This window comes from Sceloporus occidentalis, unplaced genomic scaffold (assembly GCF_023333645.1).
Source record: "Sceloporus occidentalis isolate IW3139 unplaced genomic scaffold, rSceOcc1.0.p SCAF_3, whole genome shotgun sequence".
NCBI lineage: Eukaryota > Metazoa > Chordata > Lepidosauria > Squamata > Phrynosomatidae > Sceloporus > Sceloporus occidentalis.
In genome coordinates this window covers 183368831-183391368 of record NW_028316983.1, presented here as the reverse complement: position 1 = coordinate 183391368, position 22538 = coordinate 183368831, and the positions used below count along the sequence as shown (strand labels likewise).

At 39.5% G+C, this 22538-nt stretch overlaps 1 protein-coding gene across 1 annotated transcript in view; it reads right to left on the bottom strand.

Moving 5' to 3' along the window:
- The window catches only part of APCDD1 (APC down-regulated 1), a 52275-nt gene that overhangs the window by 11566 nt on the left and 18171 nt on the right, over positions 1 to 22538 (bottom strand). Inside the window, exons 3-4 of the mRNA XM_089517025.1 lie at positions 19588 to 20119; positions 3266 to 3587 (exon numbers count right to left, since the gene is read on the bottom strand). Coding sequence (XP_089373151.1) covers positions 3266 to 3587; positions 19588 to 20119 — 854 coding nt within the window. The remainder of the gene's footprint in view (positions 1 to 3265; positions 3588 to 19587; positions 20120 to 22538) is intronic.

Sequence of the window (22538 nt, the reverse complement as noted above, 5' to 3'; positions counted from 1 at the left end):
AGGCTGGCTCAGCTCCATCAGGGCCAGCCTGAAGATAAAGCGCCCTCCCTCCATAACTGTCATCTTTTGGCCTGTGAAAGAGAGAATAGGCTGGCCCAGCTCCATCAGGGCCAGCCTGAAGATAAAGCGCCCTCCCTCCATAACTGTCATCTCTTGGCCCGTGAAGGAGAGAATAGGCTGGCTCAGCTCCATCAGGGCCACCCTGAAGATAAAGCACCCTTCCTCCATAACTGTCATCTTTTGGCCTGTGAGGGAGATAATAGGCTGGCTCAGTTCCATCAGGGCCACTCTGAAGATAAAGCGCCTTCCCTCCATAACTGTCATCTTTTGGCCTGTGAGGGAGAGAATAGGCTGGCTCAGTTCCATCAGGGCCACCCTGAAGATAAAGCACCTTCCCTCCATAACTGTCATCTTTTGGCCTGTGAGGGAGAGAATAGGCTGGTTCAGTTCCATCAGGGCCAGCCTGAAGAAGAAGAGCCCTCCTTCCGGTCCATCTCCCCTGGTCCAGGCCTCAGAGGGAGAGAAGAACTGCTGGACCTGATCCCCTCCCCACCTCCCCATTCCCTTCTCCTTTTGTGTCGTGCCTTTTAGATTGTAAGCCTGAGGGCAGGGAACCGTCTATTATCCCGTCTGTTGTAAACCACTCGGATTCCCAGTGATGATGATGATGATGATGATGATTATTATTATTATTATTATTCCGGGATTCATTGGTGGTCTTCCATCCAAGTGCTAACCAGAGTTGACCCTGTTTAGCGCCCAATATCGGACAGGATCCATTAGTGTATTAATATCTTTGGATTATATTTTTACTTGTTTTTAACTGTTGTAATTTAGTGTTTGTAACAGAATTGTTTATTTGTGTGTGTGTTTTTAAATGTTTTAAATATGTTTTACTATACAGTGGGCTCTATCCTTACGCAGGGATCTGTTCTGGATCCCCCCTGTGTAAGGAAAAATCTGCCTATGCTCAAGCCCCATAGGAAATAATGGGGCTTGTGCATGTGGTGGAATGGCACGGGTGTGCCGCGGGTGTGCGCACCATTGTTTCCCCCCAAGCGGCTTCCGCGTAACCTTAGAGCTGCGTAAAATGATTCCGTGCATGGCGCAGGCGCACTGTACTTTGTTTTTAATTGATGTGAATTGCCTTGGGTCCCTCACTGGGAGAAAGATTGGATGCAAATAAAATGAATACATAAGTATGATTCTTCAGTCTTCACAATGCGCAACCAGTTAGCAGCCTATACTTATGGTAAAACCTATACTTCAACTATTTCCAATGTTGAGTCCTTGTTCCTATTTTGTTTTGCTTAAACTGCTGCAATCTTTTCACTGGTTGCTTTGTTGTTGTGCAATCTCAGCAGTTTTTGATACGATAGATCATGGCATCCTCTTGGATCGCCTGAGGGGGCTGGGAATTGGAGGCACTGCATTGCAGTGGTTCCGTTCCTTTCTCTCGGGTAGATCCCAGAGGGTGCTGCTCGGGGACAGTTGCTCCAGTAAAAGGGAGCTCACCTGTGGGGTTCCACAGGGTGCTATTCTGTCTCCGATGTTATTTAACATCTATATGAAGCCGCTTGGTGAGATTATTTGGAGTTATGGAGCTGGGTGTTATCAGTATGCCGATGACACCCAAATCTATTTCTCCATGTCTCGTTCGTCGGCCTTGAATTCTGATGGCGTCTCCTCTCTCAATGAATGTCTTCGGGCAGTAATGGGCTGGATGAGGAAAAACAGATTGAGGCTGAATCCAGACAAAACGGAAGTGCTCACGGTAGCGGCCCCGAAACCAAGAATTGGGTTGCAACCTCCGGTCCTGGACGGGGTCACACTCTCCGTTAAGGACTGCGTTCGCAGTCTGGGGGTGCTCCTTGACTCGTCGCTCCTGATGTCGAACCGGGTAAATGCGACAGTCAGGAGTGCCTGTTATCAGCTTTGGCTGATATGCCAGCTGCGCCCTTTTCTGGAAGTAAGGGATCTTGAGACTGTTGTGCATGCACTGGTAACCTCATGTCTGGACTTCTGTAATGCGCTCTACATGGGGCTACCCTCATGATTGGTCTGGAAACTGCAACTAGTACAGAATATGGCAGCCAGAGTAATTTCTGGAACATCCAGGAGGGACCATATTACCCCGGTTCTAAAGTCCCTCCACTGGCTGCCTATTAGCTTCTGGACCCAGTACAAGGTGTTGGTTATCACCTTTAAAGCCCTAAATGGCTTGGGTCCAAGCTATCTCCGGGACTGCCTTCTCCCCTACAATCCTCCCCGCGCACTCCGCTCCTCTGGGAGAGGCCTACTTCAGCCACAAACATCTAGGCTTTCGACTACCTCCCAGAGGGCATTTTCCATCGTCACCCCCAGACTGTGGAACGGCCTGCTGGATGAGATCCGTCTACTTACATCCTTAGACAGCTTTAAAAAGGCTGTTAAGACGGATCTCTTCCTGCAGGCCTTCCTGGAATAGAGAACCCGGCCTTAGAAAAACGTCTGGGAAAGATACTGCTGCTCCTACTGGTTGCTTGTTGGTATGATGTTGTTGACCTTTTGGTCAGTTTTTAACTTGTATGTTTGTTTGTTGTTGTTTTTTGTTCTGCTTTTTAAATATTGCATTGAATTTAATACTTTTTTAAGGAGGGGAGGGTACCAGGGATTTTATATGTTTTGTATTTTTAACTTTGTTAGCCGCCCCGATTGTTCTCAGAGGGGCGGGATACAAATAAATTTTATTATTATTATTATTATTATTATTATTAAATTATTAATCTTGCTAGTAATTTTGATTGTGTTCAGCCTTATCAAAATTTCTTCCATACATCTCTCGACCTTATGCCACTGGCACATCCATTTTGGATCTATGCAATCTATCTTTATGGCCTTCTGTTATTCTTACATCTGCTTTTATTTTATGATCTTACTTTTTTCCAGTTTAACTTTCCTATAAATGTCCTTTCTTTGTGGATTATCCAGATCTGAGAATCACTGCTATAAATAAGTGTTCAATCTCTGTCTCTCCCTGTGTCCCTCCTCCTTTTTTATGCCTTGGCCAAGCTAAAACAATGATCCCACCTTGTTCATTGTAAAATTATGTTTTTAATGTGTCCTTCACATTAGTACTTTAAACATAAACACGTAATTTAAACATAAAAGTTCAGTTTCAGCATCAGTATGATGTTTTTGAATTCTGCAGCATGACTCTGCAATGATTCTCACCATCTTTTTATGCAGCATACGTCTACAGAATAGTAAAATAAAATAATCTTACCTTTAAAAACAAATTCAGTTCCACCCATAACACGTGATGAATGCACTCCCCTGCTGTAACGACCTTTGGCGTAGATAGTAAATGTGGGGTGCTTGCAGATTGGGTCAGAGTAGTGATAGTAGTGACCTTCCCAGGTGTTGTTGTTGTCATGGAAGATGAAGTGCCTGGTAAGAAAGAGCACTTCAGGACGCACTTCACAGCGTTGGCTCACCCATTCCCCATGTAATCCAATAGTCAAATCGCCCTTCGGAGGTAAAATGGGAGGATGGTGTTCATCTGACCGATAGATGATCCTGCATGCTATACATGAATGGTCATGGTTCTGAAATACAACCAACAGCAATATTGTAAAACTGGCAGAACCCTGGTAAGGTACACAACCATTTCACAATACTATCAAATCATATGTCCATGGCTCAATGCTATGGGAGTTTGTTGCAGCATCAGAGATCTTTGAAAGAGGCGGCTAATGTCTCAGAAAAGTCCAATTCCCAGAATTCCATAGCACTGAGCCATAGCAGTTAAAGTGGTGTCAAACTGGATTACTTCTGCAGTGTGCATGCAAGGGTGAACTTTTGTTTTGAACAGCAGTCCTTCAGAATAAGGCATGAAAAGAAGGGGAAGCTTTTTATTTTTAAATGCCCAAACATTTTAATAATGCCCAAACATTTTAATAATAATAATAAAATGCTTGTGCATGCCCAAGCATTTGTATACAAATAAAGTAGCTCTTGAGATCCCAACCTTTTGCTAGCTCTTGACAGTAACCAAAACGGAACCATTCTTTCCTTATGTGTAATCAGCAAAGGATTTATATGTTCTTCTTTGACCACAGTGGTAGAATTCAAAAATATAGCTGTGTTAGTCTGTAGAATCTGTATGTAGAGATCTTGTAGCACCTTTGAGACTAGCTGAAAGAAATTGGCAGCAGGAGCTTTCCTAGACTTCAGTCTACTTCCTCAGAAGTAGACTGAAGCCTACGAAAGGTCATGCTGCCAATTTCTTTCTTTCAGTTAGTCTCAAAGGTGCTACAAGATCTCTCTACATATTGTTTGACCATAGTTATTCAATGTAAGAATGTCCCAATTTGATGGCCTTGCATGGGCCATCCTTCTTTCAAGTCCTTCATAAAGTAACATTTTTGGCTTCTCTGCTTTTTATAAAAGTATTATTTCCTAATGGCTATGAAAAACTAACACAGTGATGTTTCTGTATTTTCATCTATACTACTATGCTTCTCTGGTTGAAGGATCCTCTAACGTTCTACCCTGGAGGTAAGCAGGGATAAGTGGTGTGTGTGTGTGTGTGTGTGTGTGTGTGTGTGTGTAAAAAGGAACAACACATGATTCTACTGCACTAGGAAATAATGCTGACGATTCGCTTGGCATGGAGCCTTCTCTGAAGATGCCAGCCACAGATGCTGGTGAAACATCAGGAATAAACTCTTCCAGAACATGGCCACATAGCCCCTAAAACACACAAAAAACTATGGATGCTGGCTGTGAAAGCCTTCAACTTTACAGCAGAATGCACACAGTCGGCCCTCCATATCCACAGATTCTTTATCTAAGGATTCAACTATCCATGGCTTGAAAACATTTCAAAAGTATATAAATTTCCTGGAACCAAAATCCAGCAAATAGCAAAGGCCCACTATACAATGATATGCTGAAGTGCTCGATTATTGAACCGAAGTTGAATGATGGTCTGGGTCCTGAACAACAAACACACTGATAAAACTCTTGTGTATTATCCCTCAGCTATGTTATGTGCATTAATATAGACAGAACACAGTCAGGAAATGTAAAAAATAAGCAAGCTACATTGTATTCCAAAGTCAGTTGTATTTTTTGTATGTAGTTTATGAAAGGAAGAAGACCTACACAGTGCTGAAAGTCTGAAATCTGGAAACTCCAGATGACATTCTGAAATCTACTGGCAAGCAATGTCACTTACTGTATTGGTTTACAGCAAATGCCAGGCAGGTAGGTATTTGGCCCCATGACAGGTACTGTAATACAAATGTACCTTTGTGTTGTAATACAACACAAATTGAGACAAGGCAAGCATGGCATGCTGTGCTCACCCTTTATCCAAGATGCAATGTCCCTAAAAGCTATGAGTGGGATGTTAGTAATACAATAAGGGACATGTTTTTCCTCCATTTCGTCAGTATTCCCTGTCACTATTATAATGAATATTCCTCTTCAGAATTATCTATTGTTTTACCACAATGTATGATTTATTATTTCCCTGTATTGTTGAAAGGCCAAATCATGCAGCATAGTTCTTTGCTTTGGTACTTCTTTTTGAACCAGCCCTTGCTGTTTAGTCCTATGCAATTCCTACTTCAATACTGCTTTAATTGTAAAGAGACTTAGGATTTTTTGTAGGAAGTAATTGCTATATTCTGGCTACAAAATCCTAGAAATTAAATGCTAATGATGTGAAATCAACAAATGAGGGATTACAATTTCTTGTTCTGTAGTAATAAAATACTTCAGCTTGCAATTGGTTGATTCTTATTTTTACACTGGCTTTTGTAAGATATTCTCAAAGTCCATTCACTATTTAAAAGTCAGAATGAATATAACCTTGCAATGTGTTATTTTTTGTGTGTCTTCTTTCATTGGCATGCTTGTACTTCTTATTAGTAAAGCAAGATTCTTATGGCTCTGAATATGAATTATATGTTCAACATGTTGCAATGTGGAAACCGTATAATATTTGTACTTTTAGAAAAATAAATAACTTCTCTGAAATGAAGGAACTGAAGAATTATAATTGTTGACGCATGCTTACGCTATTTCTGGCACAAACCATATAAGATTCTATTTATTTACCACCCTATGTGGTCCCTAAGGTGGCTTTTAGTAGAAATCAAAATGACCCATTCAACAATAAAAATGAAGAAAAAACTGCTTGAAAAGATTACTAGTTTTGTACTTTGTCCAAATAAAATATCACCGTGTAGTTGAAACGCAGTAATTACAGTTTCCCCAGAAACATCTCTTGCGATACCTGGTTTGACTCCTTCACCTTTATCTAGGACTACTCTCATCTTAAAAATAATGACTGAAACCCTCCTCTGCCCCATCATAAACACACACTTTATCCAGTACCTTTGTCTATGAAATTAATTGCCTTTTCTGAGTGGCACTACGATCAAGACAGAGTGAGATACAGTATTACATTATCACTAATATAAAAAAAGCTTGGATACAAATGGAAACTGTTTGCCATCAGATGGCTATTAAAAATACCACTCCTGTCTTTTATTCTGTGATTGAAATGAGTGTTAGGAATCCATTCCTGAAACTGAAAGATTTCCAAAACTTACAGAACTGGAGTTTATAACCAAGTCATTCCTATGAAGTTCATGTGGTTGTCAAAAGTTGACAGGCAACTTGAAGGCACTTGCATATACACACACTCACATGGTGTCTGCTAGAATCATAGAATTGTAGAGTTGGAAGAGACCACAAGGTCCATCCAGTCCAACCCCCTGCCATTCAGGAACTCTCAATCAAAGCGTCCCTGACAAATGGCCGTCCAGCTTCTGTTTGAAGACCTCTAAGGAAAGAGACTCCACTACACTCCGAGGGAGTTTGTTCCACTGTCAAACAGCCCTTACTGTCAGGAAGTTTCTGATGGTAAAATAATGCCAATGGAAAGGAAAAGAACTTTCAATTCTGTGTTTTAGTGTTAATGGTAACTTGCTTCCTTTAGTTATAACATACTATTATTGCTGTTGTTATTGTCATAATTATTATTTTATTTATTAATTTGTATTTGTCCCTTTCCCCAGCATTTAGATGAAAGTTTACAAAAATTAAAACAAGTGAAGTTGAAATGTTCACAAAATTAATTAATCCAGTTAAACATGTCTATTAAATGAGGATACAGAGCTTGCAGTGAGTTAATAGGTAGCTGGAAATAAGCACAGAAATGAGTCTTTCAACATGAAATAGCAGACGGATTGGGAAACTGTTCCTCTCTCTGATGCCAACTTTATCTTAAGCTACAAATTTTTGCCCCAATGATAAAGAAGCACAATGATGCTTTTATGTTGAGCTCTTTTTATCCTCTCTTTCATCCTTTATGGATGTTACAAAGAAACAAAAGTCCAAATCAAACACTACACACTGAGTGAACGCATATCCTGTAATATTGCATTTTGAGTTGAATACTCAGATTTCCACTTCCAAGTCAGCAAATTACAGGTAGATGGGTGAAGATGTATTTTTTTATCTCCTTGAGCTAATTTGTGATAGCTCCCTTTTCTTCATACTACTTCTGTCCTGGTTAATGGCAATAACATCAGCTTTACTGAAATACTTGCTTTATTATTCTTTTGTTTTAAAGCACTTTATAAACTTAAAAGTAAAAAAAAAGTACTGATTTTGTTTTGCACACTTCAGACTTAAAGGTCCAGATTTTCATCTGGCATAAATCATCTTCAAGCCAATAACATACATTTTTTAGCTGTGTTGATTTATGCTAGGTGACTTTTTAGATAAAAAAACCGGGAACTTGTTTCGATTAAAAAGCTGGGGTGGTGGTGGCAAAGACTTAGGAACAAGCCCCTCAAGCCTGTTAGAAATACTGACTCAGACAACTGTTTCATTTTTAGCTGACTTTGGTTAGCCTTAAAAGATGTACTTAGCAGTGAACTCTTAAATTTATATATTGCTGAGTTATAGGCACAGACAACTAATGGCAAAGTAGGGCATGTCTGGTCACGATTATTATGCCCAGCATCTTAAAAGGCCCATAGTTGCTCTTGAATCTGTGTTCTAGGTCTATGAACAAAGATTCACTATTAAGAAACAAAGGAAATCTCTTAAGAATTTGACTCCGACAGTATCTTAAAACATATGCTCAAAAAGAAATGGAAAATGGTGGATTTCTTTACCTTGTGCTGCCATAGAGAAGACACAATACAGAAAACAGCACAATGCTTATTTAGTGGAATTTCCCATTCCAGTGGCCTACTGCCCAGATATCTTAAGCCCAATGGACCACTTCTACAAATGGCTAAAATCTCTCTCTCACCAAAGTGATAACTAGAATGTTTTCCACAATCAAACATATGAAGTTAACATCGATAAAACAAGCTCAGTGAAGGAGCAAGCCTGAAAATCGCAAATGTAAAACTTGAACTTAAAAACGATGTAGAGACTTTGTGCAAGATTTAAAAGCTATGACACAAATTGATGATGCTGAATAATCATTTTATGCAGCTTTAAGTCCAGCAGTCTAAAGGAGGAAGATAGCTGAAACACAAATTCTAACAATATCTCACTTTAAATGTTTTAAAGTACCATTATTTTCCAATGTAACAAGAGGAAAGTGTCTGATTTGCCTGATTTGGTAGGATTTTTAAACCCTTTGGAGGCAAATAAACATTTTAAAAAATGCTTATTTTCCCTAGCAGGTTGGATGAAATATGAGAAAGGAGACAAACGGCGTCCCTCTTTGATGTGGTACGTCTGTCATCTATTCCAATGAAGCAATACTAACTTACAATAACATACCGTAAATTGGTCATTGCTAAAGTATCACAGAGTTCCAGAAAAAAAGGTTAAGCCAGAAGATGCTGGAGATGGAATGTGAGAGGAAAGTCTCCACAATTGTTGCCTCCAGTCTGCCTTTAATTTGGTCATCACATTTATCAGCTGAAAAGTTATTTGTTTGATGCCCTTCTCAAACATTAAACAGGTTACAAAAAACTGAAGGAGATAGGGAATGGCAAAGCCAAAATAACTGTAACTTAGGGGTAATGTTTTCTTATGTTATTACTGGACTGTGCTTGCCTCTGTTGTCTAGGATTTCAAAAGCAAGCTTAACATTCACAATTAATTCGAGGTTGAGGTTGCACATATTCAATGTGCCATCCAGCAGATTTATAAAGAATTAACTGTAGGGAATTGCCTAAGAACCGTTCAATATAACAAACAAAACCTAAAAAGTAATGCTAAGAATTCTAATGAAATCCATTACAATTGTAATTAGAAGCACTAACTTACATTGCTTTTGAAAGTGTATGACTTGTGCATTTATATTTTATATTTTTAAAAAACTTAGATAGCAGTGGCAAGATAATAGTAAACATGAATAAAGCATTAAAGCAGGTTGCTTTTGAAACTTTGTTGTGATTTGCAGCCTAGAATATTTTGGGGTGGGAGAGGGAGGTCTTTGTGAGTGATTGGGATCAGTGTGAGAAATGAATGTGAGGAGGAGGGGTGGGAAAGGTGGCTTGTGGGGCACATGAGGCTTCTGTGGGACACATGAGGCTTCTGTGGGATTCCATTATGGTCCTGGGTCTACTCCAGATCCCCACCCCCAATTACATTTTGAAAAAATTTCCAGGGCTGCAGCCTTCAGGTCTCCCAATCCTGAAACAGCAAAACTCATTGCAAAACATCTGGCTGCAGAAAATGCTCATTACATGTGGGCATGGTCTGGCCCACATGGAGAATGAAGATGCCAAAAATGGGCCTCTTGTTTTGGCATATGCCCATGCCCGACAGAGACAATGCAGGCTTCTTGAGATAGTGTCCCTTCAAAAATAGCTGCAATCCTTCAGTTGCTTCTATTATGCCTGGATCCTTTAAGTGTTAATAACGGCTGATTTGTGTAGTTGGCACTTTCACATCTGCTCCACAATCTTTTTGGGCTTCCATCTTTTGTTAGTAAGAGACATTAGCAGCTCTTTTTAAAAGTAATAAAAATTGCTACCTCACTGGAAAGCACTTTTTAGACTATCTCTGCAAAAGAAGATGCAGTATGAGCTTTCATAGACCTGATCTACTTCTTCAGAAGCATGGATTGAAATGTTCAGTCCCATCCCTACTCTCAAAGAACTTCTTCTTCTATCACATCTTACCACTGACCACACTAGTGAGGGCTAAAATGGAATAAGGATTTATAAACAGCTGGAAGCTACCATTTCCCCAGACCTAATATGGGCAGGATACAGACCGCCCAAAAGGGCTGTCTCCCGCCACCTTCATTTGTTGTCTGAGGGAGCCGCAGCAGACAAACTGCGCAGCTCCCTCACGTAGCAAAAAGTGGCTTCTTTCTGCGGTGCCATTATGATGCTGCAAGGTGCCAATAGCGCACTTGCGGCATCATGAAGGTGCCGAGACATGCGGATGCAAGGCGTCCGTCACGTCAAAATGGTGGCGCCCATGTGTATAGGGTGCTGCCATTTTTACGCCCTCGTTATGTGCGAGGGGCAAGGTGCGTCAGGAAGCACCACCCCTCGTGCGTAACGACGGCGCCCGATAGGGCCCGTCTATACAGCACCATAGTTCCCAAAATCCAGTTATGTTCTAGTTTCTCCCTCCCAAAAAGAATGTTTTCATTATCCCCTCTCACCCATTCCCTCCATCTCCAAATGATAGTTCACCAGCAAGACCTGTTAAAACGCTTTTGATGTTGTGCAGCGCGTGAGGCAACACGTCAACGTTTGGAACCAGATTTTTCACCTTCGTGACTGTAGTCTCTCCCTTTGTTAATGAGCAAAGAGACACTGTAAACTTCTCTCAGATTAGAAGAAGTTCCACTGTGTACCACAATATATACATCGACACCATCCACCACTCACACTAGTAACAACCCACTCTGAGGTAAAATGCTAGCATTCTACAGTACTTTACAGCACTTGTTGACTATCTTTTTGATGTCACTACCTGTTTAAATGCCTAATCATTATGGCTCACAATAACCCTTTAATGCCTGGTTACTATTAAAACCCACATTGTACATTTTCCTTGTGACTCTATATCCCAGCAAGACCCAGCAACACAAACAATTTGCTTCAGGTTGTAAGAATCCTTTGCTTCACTTTTAAATTCACTAGGGGGTAGCATACAAAGGATAGTTTTGTGGCAAGCCAAGCCAAATTTTCCTATTATATTTGTGGGGGTGGGTGAAATGTAGTGAAGCAGACCTAATGCTTACCACTTTTGTAAGGCAGTTGGAATCTGTGCAAAGGTGAGGCTGATCTTTAGTTACAGCTGCAGTGCACTCCATTTAGGAGACCATCAACAAATACCAGGTGCTGTAGGCCATATTTCAGAGGAAATGGACCATTTTTACTCCAAATTCTATTCACTTTAACCACATGAAACTATGTAAATGTAAATATATTTAGGTTGCGTGTGTGATATTGTAATTTAAAGGTATAATATTTTATTAGTTGTTTATGTCACTACCATTTCAACTACATTCAGTGATATACAGGAATTATGATTTGCAGGTAACATTGCATAATAGAAAAATCATCACTAAGAATTCTATAGGATCTGGTAGGGAGGAGATTGATGGGTAGGTTGATACCATGAGTTACTACACTGGTTGACACCAACTCTAGTGACGCCCATGAGAGGTTATCCTCTATCTAGCACATAGGTATGGTAAGCTAAGACTGTTATAAATTTCCTGATCCCCTTGGCTTTTGTAAAAACTATATAAGCTCTGGCTAATTCCTGGCTTCAGCTACAAATATATTTCAGGATTGTGGCAAACCAGCACTAAATTTCAGTGAAGCACAAGTGGAAGATAAAAAAGAGGGAAGCGAAGCATGCCTTTCCATTTTGTGCATGTAGTCATTATTGTATTTATGTCGTTATTGTATCTATAATATGTATTCAGGAATATATTTATAAATGTAAAACCTTTTAATTTTTATTTTTAAAAAAGACTAAAGCTAATTGTCTGAAATGTTATTCTTAATTTATTATAAAAAGAAGGAATTCTCATGGTTTCACAATGCTATTTGGAAAGAATCATATCCTATCATAATGGGTTCTTTCATGACTTTGGGAGGAAAGGCTGACCCAACTCATCACTGTTCCAAATCAACCCAGCAGTCCACACTGCTGGGTGCTGCTGGCACAGAAAGGAGAAAACCCAGTATACAGGCTGAGCAACCAAAATCCAAAATCTGAAAGGTTTTTCATAGGTTCGGTCACCCATGACATGACAGTGACACCTTTGCTTTTTGCTGGTTCAATGTACACAAACTTTATTTCATGCACAAAATTATTTTAAAATATTGAATAAAATTATCTTCAAGCTATGTGTGCAAGATATGTATGAAACATTCTCTCTTTGCTTTGACCTAAAAAGCTGGTGTAGCTCTACTAGAATGGGCTGCTTTGACTAATGCAGCCATTTACATGTTTAGAAATGGACTCTTAAAAAGCCTAGAACAAGAATGCACAATTTTTACAAACCACAGGTAACTACGGCTTGAGAGCCACAAAGTCCTGGCTCTCTCCCCCACCAAGGGTTAGCAGCAGTGGTAAAAGAGCAATCCATATAAATGTGAAAAATGGAACAGGGATTGGGAGTCAGGATATTTGGTGTAGGCTAGGATATAGATTTATTAAAATGTATAATTTTAATAATTTAACTTTGTTTCCTTACATGGTCAGAAAGAGGATATTTTAGCAGGGAACAAATACTGGGCCTTAGAAACTTCATTCAGATAAGCAACTTGATTTACATCTGTACCATTTTCACTTTTTGATTTATCATCCTGAAGCAAAACTGCTTTGGAGAATTTGGAATAAACCCAGTTCTATTTGGCTTTAGCATTCCTAGCATAGCTAGCAATCATTTGCTTTTAATTACTGCTCAGTTCACCCATATAAGTGGTATGAATGTGGCTTCTAGATTTCATTTTGCAGTTTTATCAACTTAGAAAGCAACAAGGTTTTCTCTTCTTCACAGAAGTCTAATGTTTTTAACAGTGCTTTATATTTTAGAATAATACTAAAGAGGAAATGAAACAAGCTTTCCAGACAGATCCTTTGCAATACACCTGATTCACTTCAGAGGTGATTTCCTCACCCAGCTTACTGTGTGACCATAAAAGCTTAAAAAAACAAGTTAATTTAATGTTTCTGTTTATGCAAGGTATCCAGTTTCCAAAAGAGTCTGAGTCTAGTGGTTTTAAACTCAATTTAGAATTTAAGCTAATTTTCAGCTGTGTCACTAGGGACTAACAATGAAAAAAAAAGAAAGAATTTCAAAGGAATTAGTTTACAACTATGCAGAAAACCTTTGTGTGGTCTCAAATCCATATTATGCTACTATTGTATAATCTGAAACATATTAATACAAAGGGTTGAACTACCCATGGTGCTCAATTGTGTGAATGTTTTCCACATGCTGCTGTCATTTTATACATGAAACCTTGACATGAAATGGAAGTTTGCAGCAGAGGACACTGTAGAAAACAGCACTAAACATAGATGTCTTCTTTTTAACTTTAAAAGGAAGAAGGCAGATGGAGAGGGAAAAAAGAATTGTGGCAGCACCTTTAAGACTAACTGGTTTTTATTTTTGCATGAGCTTTCATTGATATAAAGCCACTTTTTCTGATGCTGCACAGAGTGATAATAAATGCTCAGGTATAAAGTATATTTACACAATTATGGAAGTGGTAAAGAATGCAATAGGATCCTGAAGCATGAAAATCATGACCCTTGTCTTAAAATTTCAAAGGGTTGGGTGAGCTGATACAGGTCTTTCAGATCTTTAACAGTGGTCACTTAGTGTTGATGTGTGAAAGCAATAAATCTGCTTACCAAAAGTCAGTTTCCTAAGGTTCAAAACTCTCTCTGAGAAAACTTCTTTTGTTATATGTGCAGTAGGAAGGATCCGTGTATTAATATATGTAGTTTGCCATGAAACCATTCTCCTTGTTCATACCTCTGCCAATGGATTGGAATTTGCAAATATAATCAAGCTTAATAGTTTCTCTTTCTAGTCTTCCTTTGTAATTTCCTGGTTAAAGAACTAGAACCTGTAAATCACTTACTGTATGTCCCAGAAGGTTGAAATGTTCTGCAACTGGTCTTTGCACAACAGTTAATTAATTAATTATTAAAATTTCAGAAAACAGTGAGCAGCAGCTAACTAAAAACATAAAACATAACTGGATATGTTCATGATTGTCCTGGGCTCTGTGGAACTGATGCACATTGTCCAGAACAGAAAGTCTGTATGGGCATGTCAGCACTCAGGCTTGCTTCCTAAAGATGTAATACATAATAATTCCCCCACCCATGGGCCCATTTTTTATTTCAGTTGTTCTACAGGGGAAAGCAGAAGTACTGTTCAACATCTGTCTTTCAAAGAATCTCAAGAAGATGAGTACAATTCACCCTATGGAATTCTATTTATTTGTAAATCCATGTTTCAGATGTTCATTCAGTGGTGGTTTATCAAGGAAGCAGTGTTTTAACCAGATACACAGTGATAGTCACTGCAGTGGAAAACATTTATGAACAGTGCAAAGAATTCTAAACTAGAAATGGCCCTAAGGCATTCTGTCTGGAATTGATGACAATTTAAATTTAAAATGTGGTTCCAATTACTTTGTGCATTCTTCTGAAATGTCATCAGAAAAGACAGGCCGACAACAAAATATTAACTGTATTTCCCCCTCAACCCCCAGATGGAAAAGTCAGTGGGAAAGGGCAGGTATTTTAGGCTAATCATTAATAAGCTTTTAAAAAAGTAATTTGATTGCTTTTACATTGAAAGGGAGAAGTATTTATTAATTAATTTAATTTAATTGTCATTTAAATATATATTATAATGCTACATTAAAATTCTTACTATTTTTATAGTCTTACTATAAAGACTTGAAAAGTTCCCACCCATAGCTTTGTTCCCCCACCTTCAGCTCTGGACAGAAGGAAACTGCTGTGTAAATTTCTTAAATCCACAAATTCAACCCCTTCATCCTTCTACTGTTGTCCCTTTCTCCCTTATAATCTCATGTATTTACCACTCTCTTGCTGTCAATAGCTTACTGATTCCCATCCCATGCAGATCTCAACAAAAGTATCATAGTCAACACCACCTAAATTAAATTTCCTGGGACAGGTGAGGAGCCTCTATGTAATTTCTGGTGTAAAATTCAGGAGAGCAACTCCTGAATTGCAAAGAAAACCCTCCCTCCTTCAAAGCTACTACTTGTGACTTAAACCTGGTAACTCTCCAACCCTGCAGTGCTTCATTAAAAAGTGGTTTTAAAAAGAAGTAGTTTTGCAAAAATTCAAGAGAACGAGGCTTTGGATGAAGAACAGTGTAGGTAATATAAACATCTTTTGCACTGTGTCATATCTAATATATTAATGTTGCTGAAATTCCAATTTCAATTAAAATAATTTCCTTTCTTTCATAGGGTAATTTCCAGTTTAATTTTAGATTTAAACTACTTATCTCTGCTCCTCCCCCATAGGTAATTAAGCAGATCGGGGAAGAGGTGTATGTTTTTAGCTCTCAGCAGAGAGGGAAACTTGTGAGTCTCTAAAACTAGACCAAGAATTCTACCCAAAACTTAATTTCCCTGTACTTCTATAAAATCTAGTTTACATCAGTGGTTCTCAATTTTTCATCACCTGTATGTTTTTGATTTCAGGTCCCAGGTTCCATGACAATTGGTCAGGCTGGTCAATGTTTGAGGAGCTGAAGTCCAAAACATCTGGAAAAACAAAGGCTGAGAACCACTAGTCTACAGGAAAGCCTATATTCATGCACCATTTACTAATTACTTCTTTTTCCACTAATGCCCTTAGTTCCTGTCTCTGCTTTTTAAGTGCTGCTAGACTGTGATTCTATTGCCCAACCCAGGCCACAAAATTATCTTTGCCTACTTGGCACCAACATTTTCTTTCTTCATTATAACATCCCTCCCCTTATGTGCCACCCTTGAAGTATGGCTTTCATTTCAAAGAGACTGTTAGTTCTAGAGTTACCAAAAAGCAACGGTGGATATTATCAGAAAACAAAAGATAAGCTGCACTAGAACTCTTATGCCAAAATGGTGATGTCTCCATCAAGTACAACTATTTGCAAACCTGGACAGATAGAAGTGATGCAATCCAGATCATATAGGGGTTGCTTCCATATATATTTTTATTATCTTCAGCCTTGGATGTTACTGTTGATCAACCATTTGAATCAAAAGCTAGTTTCATGGGTCTTATGGTGGTCTATTCATTTTATGTCAACAATTCCTGAATACATTTATTATGTCCTACTATATCCAGTTTCATCTTTATCACTAGAAAATTCTTGAGGATTGTTAGGTGTGTTTCAGTCTTACCCATAATGAACTAATATTATATTATGACTATAACTGTACTGTCTTAAAAATATTTCTAGGTAATATAAATTAACGTGGTGCAATGAGGCAGGATCTTCCATATCCTGCTTGCGAACAATTTCAACACAAACCCAGACAGTGCAATTTTCTCTCAGGAACTGGTGCATACATGGGCTAAGTAGAATTTATATACTATCTTACTTCATTTTGAATGGTGAAGTTGACAAACAACTGCCAACAGATGCACTTTGACTATAGGGCCACTGATCAGCTCCATCAATCTTTTCCTCTACTTGAGTTTTCCACTAAGGTATGAGACCTTTTATAGCTTTAAGTGAGGCTACCTGAATCTCCTTGCCTTCCCTTTTTTCTCACATCCATTTTAGCCTGTTTTATCATGCTTTTTAAGAGTATAAACTTGCAGGCAGGGATTTACCTGTTTGGTTTACATAAGATCAATAACATTGTGGAAACTGTTTCAGTTGAAGAGTAGAATAAAAATGCTAGAATATCAAAAACAAAATACTATGATTGTGGTAGCATAATACAGTAGCCCCTCTCAATTTGCGGGGATCCGTTCCAGACCCCCTCATGAAAATGGCGACTCACATATATTCCAGTCCCACAGAAAATAATACGGTGTGCGGCTGTGGCACACGCAAAGCTGTGCACCATTTTATTAATGGGCGCTTGTCCCTCCCGCGAAGAGCAAGAGCGCGGTTTCCAAGTCTGCGAAAAGGGAGGGACAACTGTATATAAAAAAAACATAATTGGATTCTTGAAAAATCTGAGTAAATGTACTTTGAAACTGCAAATGTTGAAAAAGAACGAGTTAGGCAACCCCCCCCTTTTTTTTGAAAAGTTTTAATTAGAGCCTGCAGACCACACAACAATTTTTTGACCTTACCTGACCTGTAAGATACAAGATTTCACCTCTAATAAAATGTAGAATCAAAGGAAAATAGCCCCTGGAATGGGCGGCTGGCCAACTAGAATAACTAAAGCATTCAAGAAAAACAGAGTATATTTTCCCATTACTATTAGGCACACTTAAAATGGTAAGAGCTATTGGAGAACCAGACTAGGTCAGGCACTGGCAAATTGAATTGTACTCTGCCAACACACCACCTGCCATGCAGAAATAAATATGTTTTTACTTCCTACAACGATAAATTGCAAGCTCATATGCCTTTAGGGAACATAATATTCCATGCAAATGTAGAATCATAGAATAATAGAGTTGGAAGAGACCGCAAGGGCCATTCAGTTCAACCCCATTCTGCCATGCAGGAAATCCAAATCAAAGCATCCCCGACAGATGGCCATCCAGCCTGTTTAAAGACCTCCAAGGAGGGAGATTCCACTACAGTCCAAGGGAGTGTGTTCCACTGTCGGACAGTCCTTACTGTCAAGAAGTTCCTCCTAATGTTGAGGTGGAATCTCTTTTGCTGTAGCTTGCAGCCATTGCTCCAGGTCCTAGTCTCTGGAGCAGCAAAAAACAAGCTTGCTCCCTCAATATGACATCCCTTCAAATATTTAAACAGGGCTATCATATCACCTCTTAACCTTCTCTTCTCCAGGCTAAACATCCCCAGCTCCCTAAGTCGTTCCTGGTAGGGCATGGCTTAACTGGACGATAATTGTTGGGATCCTGTTTTTTTCCCTTTTTGAAGATGGGGACGTTTGCCCTCCTCCAGTCTGCTGGGACTTCTCCTGTTTTCCAGTTCTCAAAGATTATTGTCAATGGCTCTGATATTACATTTGCCAGCTCTTTTAATACCCTTGGATGTAGTTCTTCTGGTCCTGGAGACTTAAATTTGTTTAGATTAACAAGGTATTCCTCTACTATCTCTTTACTTATTCTGTGCTGAAATTCCCCTATTCTGTCCTCTGCTCCATTATCTTCAGGCTGAGCACCCTTTTCCTTTTCTGAGAACAGAGAGGCAAATAAGGTGTTGAGTAATTCTGCCTTTTCTCTGTCTTCTGTTAGCATTTTGCCATCTTCTCCATGGAGTGGCCCTACCGTTTCCTTCTTCTTCCTTTTGCTGCGGACATATCCAAAAAAGTCCTTTTTATTGTTCTTAACCTCTCTAGCAAGCCTGAGTTCATTCTGCGCTTTAGCTTTTCTGACTTTACCCCTACATGAGCTTGCTATTTGTTTGAATTCCTCTGGTGATTTCTCAATTTTTCCATTTCTTATACATGTTCTGTTTAAAAGTTAGCTCAGTTGAAAGTCCCTTAGTCATGTAATTTGGCTGGTCATTTCCAGTTTCTAAATAAGGACTAAAGCCCATGATCCTGGGGGAGAGATTACATTTTGAGGTCAAAGTGTGTTCTTCAAATGCTCACAACGGGATGTAATTTGCCATTTCAGGGGACTAATTTTTCCAGAAATGAAGGGAAAGGGGAAGCCCATGAAGCATCCACCATGGATCCCATTCCAAGAGAAAAGTGGGAGATAAATTCAAGAAAGAAAGAAAGAAAGAAAAAGAAAGAAATTAATTCCAGTTGAGACAAAAATTGGACCTTCACAAGGTGCTCATCCTTATTCTATATAAAAAGCATGGGAGGGATCTCCTATCCAATTCCAAAATTGAACTAAGTTTGATATATCATTATATCTAATCCAGTTACAGTCTGACATCCATATTTGTGGAAGATATGTTCCCAGAATTACTGTGGATAGAAAGAACCATGGATAATGCAGACTGTAGAAGAAGACACAGTGGGGTGGATAGAAGGCAGACAGAAACAACAAGTATAAGGTATGTGATATAGAGCCCTGGTTGTGCAGTGGTTAAATGCTGGTACTGCAGCCACCAGTTTGTGACTTCGATCTGAGAGGGCTCCAAGGTTGACTCAGCCTTCTATCCTTTCGTAAGTTGGTAAAATGAGTGCCCAGTTTGTTGGGGACAATTGGCTTACAGATTGTAAACCGCTTAGGGACTGCTAGTTCACTGATAAGCAGTATATAAATGTACTTGCTATTGCTATGTATAGACACTGGGCAGCAGCTGCAAGGGATTTAAAAAAATATTTTTAGGATGTTGTTTTTGGCCATGTTTTGATTTTGGCTATGTTAAGATGTTTGCTTGGGATTCCTTGGCTCACATAGATCAGATATTTCCTGTAACAGAAGTTTGTTCTCCCTACCCACCGTGGAAGCAAAACAGAAATGTTCACATACCTTGGCATTCTGCAGAGGCGGTTGGTAACTAGATGGCCGATAATACATCCTTTGAGCGGGATCAGTGTGGATGTCTCCAAGAAATAACTCCTCAACTAAGTGATCTAAATTATGGTGAAGGTATTGTTTCTCTACCCGGATGAGCTGAAGTTCATGCATAGCAAAATTCAGTGCTTTGGTGCATTCATAGCCATTCTCTTCTCTCCAAAGATCATAGCTCACATTCTGCTCCCAAGGTTTACCTTCTGGTACAAATCCAGGGCATGTACGGTTCACCAGTTCACTTAATCTTTCAACCACAGCCTCATTGTGGCAGATTATCTGTATGTTATGTAGCTGGTAATCAGCTTCCGTCCCTCCTCGGATGATCCAGGATGCTTGGCGAAGGCGGACTTTACCACGCACGACTAAGGTATAGGTTGGGTTTGTGCAGCGGTTACCCCCGTAGTAAAACTGATAGGCCTTGAATGTATTATTGTGGTAGAATCTGTAGGATCTTGTGATGAATTCTGGGCCTGACCTAACTTCACAACTGTAACCAAATTGGAAACATAAAAACAGAAACTTAGTAAACTGGAAAATTGTAACATTTATGTAATAAGAATATCAGCATTTTAATATTCTCCCTGTATTTAACAATACATTCTGGAGATGCATTTCCTTCAAGAGAGCACCTCAAGTAAATGAGCTTTATTTATCACGTCCTTAATTGTATGTTGTATTTTCTTTTTTTTGGATTTTTGTTTGTTTTACTAAAATAAATGACTGTTTAGATAAATGGGAGAAAAACAAGGATAAATCAAACAAAAAAGAAAATATGCTGACTCTATGACTTCCTCTTTTCTACATATATTTAATACTTAGATTTATAGTCCATTTTATCTTAAGTATTCTCAAGGCAGATACAGATATTTCTTTAATTATATCATAATTTGTTTATTTGTTCCCTTCTCTGTGGATAGTCCTATACATCACTCTGTACTTTTTTCAGATATGGTATACATTTGTTGAATGATCACTTTTAGACTTTGTTCCCAATACTGGTTCCGTTTCTCTTAAAATCATATCTACATAAATACTTCCATAACCTCAACAGGTTTTATATGAACCATTCCCTGTTTTATTTCAGTGGGAGTGGGTTCTTTTTTAAAGTAACAGTTTCAAGATACTTTCAGTTGCATCATGATGGACTGGACCCACAAGGGTAACATTTGGAAACCAGAATAGTAAGTACTGTGCACCCGCCCCAACTATGGGCTTGCCATCTGCAGATTTTAGCATCTGTAGATGGCAAACCCCATTGATTTCAATGGCCTTGTGTGCACATGGCCACAGGAGAGTGACCCCCCGTGCATGCGCCACATCAAATACTGCTGGACTTGTGGTCCCATGGTTTTTGCCATCCACAGGAGAGGGGGGAGCTTGGAACAAAACCTCCACAGAAAAGAAGGGCCCGCTGTATGTTTTTGTGCGGGGGGGGGGGGGGGGAGCAGTGCAACATATGGGCTGCATGTGGCCCAGCAGAGCCCCCTCTCATTTTCTGCCCCTGAATACACCAATACCCCCCAGGTGGTGCAAGTGATAATTTCACCATGTTTTGCAGACCACAGGTTGTTTTAAGACTTTTAGTCATTTCCTATTGATGAAAGGCCTTTTCTGTGCCTAAAACAGCTCAAGGGAGGCCAAGAATTTGGCTAAATTATTCCTGAAGCTCCCTGAGGGCTTAGTGGGAGGATGTTGGCTCTTTTTTATCTTTGGAGGTGGGACTACAGAATGGATGACCCCCAAAGGTCCACTTGGCAGGCAGTGTAGCACACCAAAATCTGACAGTTGCCCACCCCTCCTCTAAATTTAGTATGATTTCAAATTAAACCAAATTGTAGAATTTTAATTAGCTTTAGAAAGATTATAAAGAAGGTAACAGAGTTTGTAAACGGATAGTTTTTGTGGGTTTTACGGGCTATGTGGCCATGTTCTAGAAGGGTTTATTCCTGATGTTTCGCCAGCATCTGTGGCTGGCGAAACATCAAGAATAAACCCTTATAGAACATGGCCACATAGCCCGAAAAACCCACAAAAAACTATGGATGCCAGCCATGAAAGCTTTCTACTTCACTTTGTAAACTGAGTTTGTACTCATCAGCTACAAGTAGAAAACATCTCATATAAGCTGCAGATCTTCAGAGATTATCCTTGACCCTTCCTGTAATATTTGGGAATTACAGTGAAAAGTGCTGCTGACTCAACCAGCACTATTCCCATTATTTTTTCTGTCATAGTTTTGCCTGAATAAGGACTGTAAGATTGGGCTTGAAGTGAATCTTATATCCCCAAAGAGACTTCCTAACAAAATAATTGAGAACGCTGCTGTAGACTGCAAGCTGAGACTACAAAATAAATACCTCGATAACTGAATGTTTGAGATCTCAATAAGCACTTATGCCAGGGGTAGGCAGCCTTTTTGAGCCATGGGCCGGGTTGCTGTCCCTCAGACAACTGGGGGGCCGAAGCCAAAAAATAAATAATTAAATAAAAAATTTAAAAAAATTAATTAAATACATAAACTGGGACAAATGTAGGACAAAATTTTCTAATGGAGGACACTTTTTTTTAAAAAAAAATGGAGGACACGCAAAATTTTTTTGCTGATTTTTAAAAAAAAGTTAATATAAATGCATGTTTCGGAGGCTTCTATAGACAATTGCCCCCCTTGCCCACCGCTTGCCCCCCTTGCCTGCCACTTGCCCCCCTGCCTGCCACTTGCCCCCCCTTGCCTGCCTCCTCCTGATAGGCCAAAGGCCCCACGCCCTCACGCGAGAGGCCAAAGGCTTCGGTGGCAATCGGTGGCAGGACCGGGCTGGGGACGGTCCCAAGGCCTTGCCGGGCCACATCCGGCCCGCAGACTGCAGGTTGCCTACCCCTGACTTATGCCTTTGTCAACTAAGGAATCC